Source organism: Lissotriton helveticus, chromosome 12 (assembly GCF_964261635.1).
Source record: "Lissotriton helveticus chromosome 12, aLisHel1.1, whole genome shotgun sequence".
NCBI lineage: Eukaryota > Metazoa > Chordata > Amphibia > Caudata > Salamandridae > Lissotriton > Lissotriton helveticus.
The window spans coordinates 831,716,946-831,729,015 of NC_136073.1; the positions used below are offsets into that span (position 1 = coordinate 831,716,946).

The 12,070-nt window shown below is 38.0% G+C and overlaps 1 protein-coding gene across 1 annotated transcript in view; it reads right to left on the minus strand.

The window, feature by feature from the left end:
- Positions 1-557: 557 nt before the first annotated feature.
- The window catches only part of LMNB2 (lamin B2), a 45,916-nt gene continuing 34,403 nt past the window's right edge, over positions 558-12,070 (minus strand). The window contains exons 11-12 of the mRNA XM_078670065.1: positions 10,253-10,354; positions 558-7,792 (exon numbers count right to left, since the gene is read on the minus strand). Coding sequence (XP_078526191.1) covers positions 7,751-7,792; positions 10,253-10,354 — 144 coding nt within the window. The 3' untranslated portion in view covers positions 558-7,750. The remainder of the gene's footprint in view (positions 7,793-10,252; positions 10,355-12,070) is intronic.

The following is a 12,070-nucleotide window of genomic DNA, read 5'->3' on the forward strand; positions in this document are numbered from 1 at the left end:
ATGGGAATCTACATTATATTCTGTGATATTATGGATAGTTTCATGATTTAGAGTTGGGGTCTGCTTTTTACGCATGTGCAATTTTTTGTTCATATTCTTTGATTTAGTGTGTTTTATAGGTATATTTGGTGAATATTTGAGTGATGTAACTTATAAAGGTCTTATTTTTCTCTTTGGTGTACAAGGATGTGTACGTGAAGTGTTGATCTGAATTCTAAGTAAGCAAGTGCTTTGGGGATTAGGTGCTTGCCACGTGAGTTTCTGTAAGCTTTTTATTCTCTTCATCTACGTGTTGCAGTTCGCAAACTGTGTGCAGACATGAGTGAGACTCAGAACTTACAAGAAAGTACCTTGATAGCTGCATTCTACTTCAATTTGTGGTGTAGCAATTCTGGATTGACAATAAAGTGCAGCAGGCATTTGGGATTAAACATTTTGTCCATAGACATGATATTTAATCCATTAAGTCATCACTTGGGAAATCTGCAGAAATCTCTCAGAAAACTTTTTTTTAAATACAGTAAACTAAAATAATCAATATAAAGACAATGCGGAAGTCAGATAAAAGTCAAAACATTTATTGGGAGTGTTGTACAAAAAGGTTCCAGTCAATATGTATTTTACAAATCATTGATAAAGACATTTGGCATGCATACTGGTATTCAAACAAAAACATTGAAATGATAAAGTCTAGATTTTCTTGTAGATTTAAAAATCTGTGTGCGAATATCGCTAGCAGTTTAGATTTCATCTGCTTTTTTGTAGGCTTTATTGTACAAGCCTACAAATGTTTAAAACTTTATAAGCCATACAAAAGCTCTTGTACAGTAAAATTGAAAAACCCTGATAAGTTTAGAATTGGGGTAACTACTGTATAAATAGAATATCAGTTACTCAATAGGTTGATAAGATAAAAATGTACAGTTCAAGTCAGAATGCATCAATTATCAAAATAGATTTCAAATAAAGTAATGAATATTTCTTAAGCTGCATGGTTAAGCTCCACCCAGAAAAATGTATTGCTGGTTTATTGTGACTGCTTTGGCAGCCAATAGAAGCTCCTTAACCCAGCTATAAGGTTTACACATTTGTTAGTGACAGCAGCGCAAGCACTAAAACCTCTCTTCTGCAGCAAGCAACATATTATACTGTGTGCTAAGCCAATGTTTATATCCTATCTAATTAGCATTGACAGAGGTTACTCTGTGCGGTTATATGGACAGTCAAGTATTAGAAACCAATGGTATGACTTGAAAAGCCTGTGTTTCATGGGAGAGTTAAATTTTTTGTGCTACTTTTAGTCAACATGGAATATCGTTAATAATGAACAGAAGCGGTTTTTATATTTGTTAAAAGAATACTGTTAATCAGAGCCCTGGGAAGACCCACATTAGCTAGCTTTCCTCAACTTCTTCCTCTTAATGTAAATGAAAATGTGGAACAAGTCAATTTAAGTGCTATTACATAAACCTTTGTCAGACAAGTTAACATAATTTGTGCTTCCCTTGGGTCTTACTTTTTCCAAGAGGATACCTTTTCATTCGGTCTAGACGTTAGCATTTCAATAAAGGCATTATGTTTACAAAATATTCAATATATGCTAATACAATCATATAAAAATCCCTTAATTTAGCCTAAAGATAAGCATATAGGAGAGCAAAACAAAATTCTGTTTCCCAGGCATTTTAAACCCTTTAAAGAGGTTTTTGGTTATCCAGGGATCCTTTCATCCCATTATGGTTTTCATTCTATGATACAAAACCTTCCATTCGCTGTTTTAAACAACCTTGTTTTGCCGTACAAACCAAACGGTGATGATTAACATAAATGTAGCTATATAACAACTCAATGGGACTGCGATTAAAAAAATATATAGTATAGAGGATCACTTCACAGTTTTGTAGATTCACAGTGAAATAGTGTCTGGACTGGAAGCAAGCACAGAGCTCTGAAGTCACTCAAGCCCTGGCCACGTTACTAGTGATGGAGATCACTTTATAGCTAGAGTGAATGTACTACAAATGCCAGATTAGTCAGAACTGCAGACAACCTGTTAAGACTATTTATTAGGCTAAAGGTTTTGTTATTCTGTCACAATCTGTGAGCACCAAAAGGCTAGGCTGTCTGAGGAAGTAATGTCTTAGTTATCGGTTGGATTCAACGGAAATAAGTCCACCATTCACTAGAACTGGCGAAATTCAAGACAAATTAGTGTATAAATTACAGATCATGTCTTGAGAATTTTGCAAGTCATGTAGCCAAATTTAAAATCACAGTGCAAGTTGCTTTTAAACACAATCCTCTGATCCAAATTAGAGGATCAAGATAGTTTATGGTACAGAACGTTGTGTATGATAAAACCATTTATGTGGCAGCTCTAATCTAAAGATAGATACATTTAACTAGTTGGTGCTTACTAAAGTAATTAACCATGAAGCGAATGAGTGGAGGATGATCACTCGTTGCAAGAGACAAAAGTTCAATTTTTAATTAAGTAAATATTAAGACCTTCTATAAAAGAGGCATTTTATTTGCTGTTTTTCTTTAAACAAATCCAACCTGACATCAGAAACAATTTTTGAAGTGGCTCAAAAATGCTGTTCACAGTTTCTTTTAAATTACCCAGTGTTAAAACTGCTACATGTAAGATCCTCTTCAGAAAGCAAACCGTTCTGGTAATTCTTAAACAATGCAATCAAAAGGTAGGCTTACCTTACTTTGAAGCTGACCAAACATCAGTCAAGTTCATTGCTCAACTAAAGTAAAATGTACGGTAAATGCACAAGAAAGTCCGCAAATAATGTACTCCCTCTGTTTTAGAACTAAAGTTGACAAATCATATAGGCCCTATTTTTAACCTCCAACCAGTGTAATGTTTAGCTTTGACACTTTTTTGGGGCTGCTCAAATAAAGCTCTATTCCCACTCTCCCTAAGGGGTTATTCCCTTTCATTACATTCTAACACCTTTTTGCACAGTCTCTGAAATCGGAGGTCTCTCATGGCTTTCAATTTTCACAGAGAAACTGTTGAGTATCTGGAAATGTGTAACCCAGCACTTAGCCCTACACGAGATGATCTACAGTCAGCTTATAGATATGTATGACCACACTGGTTGAAAAAGGGGCTGAAAAGCAAAAATTATAGTTTGATGTCTAATAAATTGAAAATATGCAAACAATGCCAATGTAGGTGAATGTTCTTTGTATAAATGGTATAGCAATTTTAAGATTCACTGACCCTGAAACTTTAATTGCTTTCCATTTAGCACTACAGTATGCTTACAATTAAACGTATTTGACTAGTCTGATACAGGCTCCGAATTAAGTTTCAAAATTAGAAACACCAACCTAGTATAAACTGCAGTTCCCCAAGTATATGGAAGCAGGGTTTGAAATAAATTAACACTACAAGCAAGTTTCAGAGCTCATAATTCAGCACTGTCAAGAAGAAATACAGGACACTTCACAATGGTGGAGAACAATTTGATTCATTCCTTGTGTTCTGGAATCAAAAGATTAAGTGATGTTGCCTGCTACCTAGGCCACTTACAACAGAAGAAAAGGCATAGACTCACTACAGTAGTGTACATAATGCAATTCTGATGTTCACAGAAATGAAAACAGCAGGGTCTGCTCAGTACAGCAAAACTGCACGATAGATTGGTAGAAGTATGGGTGCAAAAGAACAGATGTTTTCATTAGAAGGTTGATAGCAGGCTAAATAATATAATTTGAAGACCCAAACCTTTGGCATTTTAACAATTTACTATCTTACTGCTTTCCACTGGAAAGTATTGTAGGATATATTTTTTTTAAAAATAGAAACAGATTCACAAGCCCCGTCGGTGGTCGTCTGGAAGAAGGGATTAAACTTTTGTATGGGGTTGGAGCAGCCGATCTTCGTGGCTAGGGGGCGCCCGCGTAAATATTATAAAATCTGGAAGTGCTGGGCGGATTATATTGTGGCTTGAACCCCCTGGGGGTTCAGTTTTATGCGATTCTCTCTTAACCTGTTTATACTTGCAAAGAAAAAGTCGATAGCCGTTCAGATGATGTAATGTGTTTTTTCACCTGCAGTTATCCCTGGAATGCAGGGCCCTGCATAATATGTGCAGTCTGACAAAATCTGTTTAAATAAAAAAATAGGAGAAACAGTCGATAGCAGATTGCACTGCGTTATATGACTACAACTATTTCATTAACAACCGTGAAAAGGGTGCAAAATATGTTGCATTGGGGGGAGGGAGGGGGGCAGTTTTATACGGTCAAGTTATTCATTTTTCAGAAAAAACCTACATCGTGAAATGCATTTTGTGTATGTAACATTGCTATCTAACAAGTGTTGAATGCCACGAAATTACTCAAAGCAGAGTTGCTTCAATAGGTGTACAAAATACTTTAATAATGTGGAATCAGTTTTGAAAGTCTTATTCAATAATGACCGGGGCACCTGTAACTGGTACTATAATGAAAACCTAAAAGGCTCCCTTTAAAAATAGCTAGTAATAAATTATCAAACAAAATGCAATACAGTTTCCTGTACCATCAAATGATTTAACCAACCAAAACAATCACAATCTAAATTCTTAATGCAAACTCTTCAAATGTACATTAAGCTGAAGGAAGCTGAATGAACTAGAAACTATTGGCAGTGACAAGTTCATTACGATTTTTGGAGATTAAATGAGGACTGTTTACAATAAGTTTATTATTCCACAAATTCAAGGAAAGGAAAAATTTCACCAGTCCAGAGAACTTTTTGACCTAATTGTATTTAAGAGTGGATATACTAGCCATTAGGAAATATGCTCTGTGATGATCAGTGGGCAAAACACCAATTTTAGTCTTTAGTTCGCATTGTTGAACGGCTGCAGAGAACATGCGTGAAAATGTGTTAATTTCCTGGTTATGTGCCTCTTAGACTAATCCCAACTTTTATTAACATGAGGTGCTGAAGATAATTGGGTGATTTTTTTTAAAGAACACAAACCATACCATGTGTTTGACTCATTGTCAAATAATTTCCCTTTTCTTCTTCCAAGCTATTACTGCCAGTTCTTTTTAATGGCATCATAGAAGATAATATACAGCTTTGAAAACCAGTCCACAATTTTTCATGTCATCCTTTGCGCCCCTCACCAGGTAAAGGCTTTCAGAGAAAATCTGTTGCACAAATAGAGTTGTTGCAACTTGTAAGAAGTACAATAACATGAAAGGTTCAACCAGTCGCCAGGATGAAAATTGTTCCGGTCAAGGAGAGGACACCGTCTGCTATCAGGTAAATGAGCAGTACAAATCATACTATACCAGAAGTGGAAAACTTCCACTGGAGGCACCCATGTACTTTTACTTGCACAGCACGGCTTTCGTGCACCTTGAAAAGTGGAATTACATATGGGTGGTAGAATGAATGCCCCAAAGAGTAATTTAATCCTCCAACATAACATTATTAGACAGAGGAATCTTTCAACAGTAAAAAAGGCAAAAAGCAGTTGCCAAAAAGCAAATCACATGCCAATCATAAGGGGAAGTGAATACACTGCAAAGGTGTGGAAAAGGCAGCGCGTCAGGACAAAGTGCCCAAAATAAAGTAAATCAACAAATGGATTTGTACTGAATTAACCCAGTGTAGAAATTAAGTAAATGTGTCTAAAACCTGTAACTATTCAAACCAGTGTAAAAGAAATACAAAACGAGGTGACCTGCCATACCCATCTAAAGTCTTAGACTATCCAATTCTGCTACTCAAAGACCGTCCAGTTCTGAAAGTTGAACACAATGCGCCCTGTGCACGTGATACTAAAGGCAAACAAATGAATGTCTTGCCCCGTGTGCAGTCTAAGATTTACAAATGATTAAATATCTTTCAAACAAGGCAATTTATCAAAGCTTTTTGGATGCCCATGATTTATATAGCGTCTGCAAATATTAGATGGCTGCACGTATCCTGAAGGTTTGAGAATTAGAACAAATATTTGAGCAACTCAATGCTTAAAGCACATTTCTCAACTCTAGACCTTTTTTAAAACTAACTTTAAGCTGGCCAAAGCATGTTGCAGAATGATCAATGTTTCCTTAATTTCTGAATTCGATCAATACATTCCTCCGAAAAGCAGACAATTGAACCAGTTTACTGGCACAGATTTTAAAAAATGTTAAAAAAATATAGGTTATAAATATATTCACATGTGATGCTTTAACTTGGTACGTTAGCAAGGACAACTTGTGTACAGCAGTTGGAAGGTGTATTATAAAAATAGCATCTCAATTACAGAAGCTGCATATCAAGTTAATCAATTGATTCTCTGAGAAACATAATTTCAGTTGGATATATTTTACATACATACAGTTGCATGATTATACAACAATTTGAACAATTTACTCAAGCAGGGTGATCAGTGTAGTGCAAAAAAGCGGCATAGTGCCTTTATAATCTGCACAATTAGTATTTTTCTTTGCTCTTAAAAGAAATTACTTTTGATTTTCTATTGCTTTTCATTCTTTAGTGATCTAAAAATTCTGCCTTTCGTTGTGATATTGAGCACCATCAACTAACTCATTTGACATTTCTGGTTACTTGACAACCATTTTTGCACTATTACATTTCCACCCTACCAGCATTTCAGCAGTCATCATTTCAGCTATAAAAATGGAATATCTAGATAATATCTGTCAGTCTAATATTTTTCATAGAAGCGAGCTTCCAAATGCCACCAAAAAATAAAATAAAAAATTAAACACATGCAATCTCCAAAATGTACAACAGAGCACCATCAGGAGCGGTGGTAGACCTATGGCTCTTTACAGCCAAATACTAGGACCAGCAAAGCTTATATCTACAGCTCTCTGGAACAGTGAGTTTTAACGAAAATGACTATTAAAATCCATCTGCAAGAACCCATGCGGCTTAGCAGCCACTTTCATATAGGTGTTGGGAGGAGACTAGCCCAGAAAACAAGTTCTATGGCTTTGGTCATGCTTTGTATCAAGTTGTCTAAAATAAGTTACTTCAATGGATTATGACCAATGAAACTTGGGTTTCTGGATAAAAGGAGATGCCTTGTTTTTAAACTAGTAATCAGATTTTGCTGAAGAGCTCTTACCACAAAGAAAAACATAACAGACTGCAGCAGACATGTCAAAAGCAGACTGATACTCTTTTCATTCGATGTGGACTCAAACTAAATTGATTTGAGTGCTCAGGTTTAAATTCCAATTGCATTAAAATATTAACATAACGCTGTCCTACACAGAAAGCCATGGGACAGCTTTAGAACAAGGCAATAAGCAGAGCCAGAGAATTTACACAATCAGGAGGAACGTCTCAAGGTCTAGTTTCCAAAATAAAGATTTGCACAGATGTGCACGTTTGCATCCACTATTTTCATTACCAAGCACAACTGATCAAATCCATCTCCGAATCGAAATCTGGACGATTGAGGCCGTGAACATTTACTCTGCACTCCATGAGATCTTACTCATTCCTTTCCTTAAGAGAAAGTATTCCTGGAACAATGTCTGTAAAAAAATGTGATTTACCTTCCAATAGTGTTTTCAGGAGGAAAGATGGAAGCTTTTTAAAAGTTCTGGCAGTTTTCTTGAATTAAAAAGGTGTTCTACAAAAATGTAACATGAGTAAAATTATAAAGGAAAAAAGACATACAAAAATAGTTTTCAGTGGCTCCGAAGGAAAAATGCAAACAAATCAAAGTCCGCAAAAATAAAAAATAAAAATCATATACAACACTTTTTACATCACAGAACAGCCTCTCGATGTTGTTCTAGGATCACCCTAAAAGAGAGAAAAAAGGGTTAATTGCAAAACAAATAAGATTAGATCTATAACTACATTATGCAAGCCAGATCGGTAGATAAAAATGCCTTTGCCATCCAAGTACAAGATATACGCTCACATTAGGAAAAAAGTGTACACAGATTTGTCAGCTCTCTGTACTTGAAGTTACCAGTTCCTCCTTTCCTCCACATTGGTCAGTTTGTAAACAAGACCCAGTCTTTAAAACAGTTTTGTACAACAATAACGTTAAATATGGTGTTTTCTTGTAGCAAAAACAAGAAATGAATGAGTGAACTAGTAGGCCTTCAGGGTTGGGTAACAGTGTCCATGTGGCGTTAAATATTTTTTTTAGATCAAAATCTATCTCATACAGGCTTCACATCACTCTAGTGAAGCATTCACCATTGTGTGAAATGGTAACCTGATATGAATGCACGCTCAGCATAAACTTGACCAGAATTAAAGGAGAGCCCTGCGTGACTGCTGGAACTAGGAGTTCCCAGAGCATTTTCAACGTAGCTTTTTGAACAATGAGCCAAGAACAGCAAATATCTGATAGCCATTAACATTTGGGGAAAAAGGTATATTCTGAATAGAAGTCTCTCCATCAAAGAAAACTTCATTTGACCAGAATCCATTTCCGACATAAAATGTTCTATACTGGATCGTTAGTGATTTCTGAGGAAGACTGAAAACCAAAACCTTTTGGTACAAAGGTTCCTGGTGTGTATTCCAAAGCTTTTCCTTTTCCTACAATTATAACATGGACTATTTTCTTGCCTCCAAAGGCAGGTTTGGCAGACTGGAAGTAGGAAATTGTATTTGGCAGTAGGTCACATCTTAAACAGGTCAAAGAAGAAATACTCTATTTCGTAAAAACTAGAGTAGGACGTTGTGTCAAGAATACCCACTGTGCACACCCAGTAAAAATTGATTGGAGTGGACAGAAAATCTGATCTGGGTAAGCAACCTGAAGGTTTACTTTTCATTACGTTAAATGCTTCAAGTCCAAGACTGGATGTACATTTCTGAATTAAGCCCTCTTGCATAACAAATAGCTATCACCAAATGGGTTTAAGAAATGAAAACCATTTGGGAAAGGTCACCTAGGACATCAAAGCAATTGTTAACAGTTTCCAACCTCTGATATACTTTACGTTAATTCCACCCTTCATCTACTTTACGTTCATGGTCAGATTCATATACTTCCCCTACAGTACTGTCGTAAATAAGAGTTTGAATAAATGTCAATACTAGGTGTATGCAGGCTATTTAACTGCTGCTACGGGACCCTGAGGGAGCGCTTTGGGCTTTGCTAAACTTTTCTACAAATTTCAGTAGTTTAACCATGTCTGTTGCCTGTCAATGTCAGCAAATATCTTCTCTCGTGGTCAGTCCCCATCAATATCCAAGCAGTTTGAGGCCTAACACGTTCCCTGCAGCACTGATAGCTGGATTAGAGGACACAAGATCTTACCAAAGTTTCCAAGAAGTCTTGTATAATGTCCATGGGTATATTGTATGCAACCCTCCGCACAGAACCCTACAAGGGCACTGAATCTTCACAGCAATGCTAAAGCTCCATAAGCTAGAGAAAATGCTATCCTAACCTTACCTAAAAAGTGTAACCCCTGAAAGAAGCTGAATGAATCACTAAACAAGGAGGAGAATAAAGCACAACCAAGTCAGACTCAAGTGGTCAAATACAGAAACTGGTTGCATGTTGAAGCTTCATCAATACACAGCTCGATGACCCAGGCAAGAGAAAACAAATTACGATTCTCCTGCCATAACCTCATGCTTAGGTTCCGTAAACCTCCCAAACAGCAAACACATGAGCCTTTAGAAGTCTTGACAACCAGTAGACTGACCAAATCCTTTCAAACTCAAACAAATAAAGTATTTAAAAAAGACGACCCAATGAATGGCGTTCATCTGAAATCTCCTTCAGTCATGTCTGAATATTGGGAATTCAAGGACTGATCAGACCTCGCCCGATGCGCCACATTTTCTCCAATCAGGAGACATCAGTACAGTCACACTTGCCAAATTATCTGCAACAGTCTAAGTAGAGACACCAAGTGACCAATGCAGTGTTCATGAACCTAAGCAGAAACAGGGATTCACAGGTCCAGGCACTAAAACAATTTGGTCTAACACCTGCCTTCATAGGAAATATTTACCAAGTTAATGATTATTCAATAACTCCCCCAGTGGATGTTAGGCAATACATATTCTCTAGGGAACAAAGTAATACTCCCAAACTCTAACTTCGCCATGATATGGCCACACTTTCAGTGGCTAATGCATCATTTGTTGGATAGAACGGTTTTAAGAGTCCAGCTCATGTTCATCTGTCTAAAGAGAGCAACCAAAATCAAATCAGTTTCACAGCTGTGATATAAAGCATGTTCCATGGGCTAATTCAATAAGTGATGCTGTGGGTCTCTAAGTTACCTGCTGGTGAAAGAGGTCCTCATCGCCGAAATCTGCTTCATCTTCATCTTCCTCCTCTTCTCCATTTTCAGTGGCTTTCGACACAGTTCTTACTGCAACTTCCTAAATAATGAGAATTAAACTTCATTTCACCAGTTATTAGATGACAAGTTGGTCGAAGGCTTTAATGGTTAGCTTGAGAAGAGTTCATATCTATGGTAAAGATACGCACAATGCTACAGGAAAGATACACACAGCCTCAAGGACCATTCAAACGTTCGCTGGTCTAAGCATGTAGGAGGCTGGCTCTGTATATATTATATCAAAATTACTCTCAATTTTGCCGTAGCTGGGCTGAGAATTTAGACTGATCAGAGGGTAGTGTGAAAGCATTTGCTGTACAAACTCATACAAGGCAGGAACACACATTCAATGAATAACTCCAGGCCAAAGTGTATACAAATATTGCTTTTGTTACTTTTATTTTAGGAACCAAGTGGAACTCAGTTACTGGTAAGTAGGCTTTTCAGAAATACAATACTCTCAGTATACAGTTGGCAAATGTTTGCATAAACTTTAAAAATACTTTACAAGTACGTGAAATACTTTTCAATGTCAAAGAGATACTTTGAACTATCATCAGAATCAGCAATAAAGAGAGAAACCTATGCAATCCTATGGGAGCAAAGACAGATAAGTAATTTTTAGGTAAGCACTCGACTTACAAGTTCAGTCTTCAGGGGGTTTGACCGACACTGGGCAAGGGTCGAACCAAGGTGGGAACTACCTCCACACGTCTCTGATCGATAGCGATCTTTGTCACCCCTTCTATTAACCAGATTGAGGTACGGTGGGAGAGTGGACTGGGACTGGTAGGTCCTGATGAAGACCAGCGTGACCTGCTCAGTGGGGTCTAAGACGGTCGAAACATGTTGGCATTGGCAGTTTAACATCTGTTAACAACCAAAGCTGCACCACCAGCAGCCAGGTGCAAGGAGGCATTGAGTGCCCTGGAGAAAGCAATGAGCGTCTGGTTTTTCCTCACCAGATGGGGGGGGGGGGGGGGGGGGGGGGGGGGAGGAAGCGCTCCAAGGAGGCTGCAGGCCAGGGGAGGTCTATCAACCCTTAAGTCCAAGGAAGTTGGTTCAGGGGAGCCCCTAAAAAATAAATTTAAGGGTGTTACTAAGGTTGGAGGTCATTAGCCAATGGCTACTGTCCCCTAGGGTGACTACACCCTTTGGGTGCCCCTTCCTTTGAGGAGAGGGGCATATCCCTGTTCTTATTGGCCTAATTCTCCAAAGCAAGATGAAGAATTTTAAGGAGAGGGGTTCACCTCAGCCCCTGGCCACCCTAGGGATGTGCCTAGCCAAGGTGGACACTCCTATTCAGCTTACTAATTTTCCCGTCTGTCCTGCCAGTCAGCCAATACACTAGAAGCTGGTTGTTTTTCATGGAGCTTTTTATTATAAATCCACCACTGGCATCAGTGTGGGTTTATTATGGAGAGATGCCATCATTGAGCTGTGGAGTTTGTGTTGACATACTCCGAGCCCAAGCACTCAAAATTACTACACTGCACTAACAGTGTTCAAGAATTGACTCTGGTTTAGTGCACACTGCCAGAGGGGTGACTTACCTATTTCCAGCAGTGAGCTACACCACAACACATGCTGCAGCCTTAAGGAACCCTCTCAAGGTCCTTGGTACCACTGCTACCTGTTACAAGGGCCTTATAAGTGGGCCAGAGGTGTGCTAATTGTGGGAGCAATTTTACAGTTTAGGGAAAGAACACAGGAACTGGAAAACTGATTGGCAGGGACCCAGTGCACCCTCAATCAA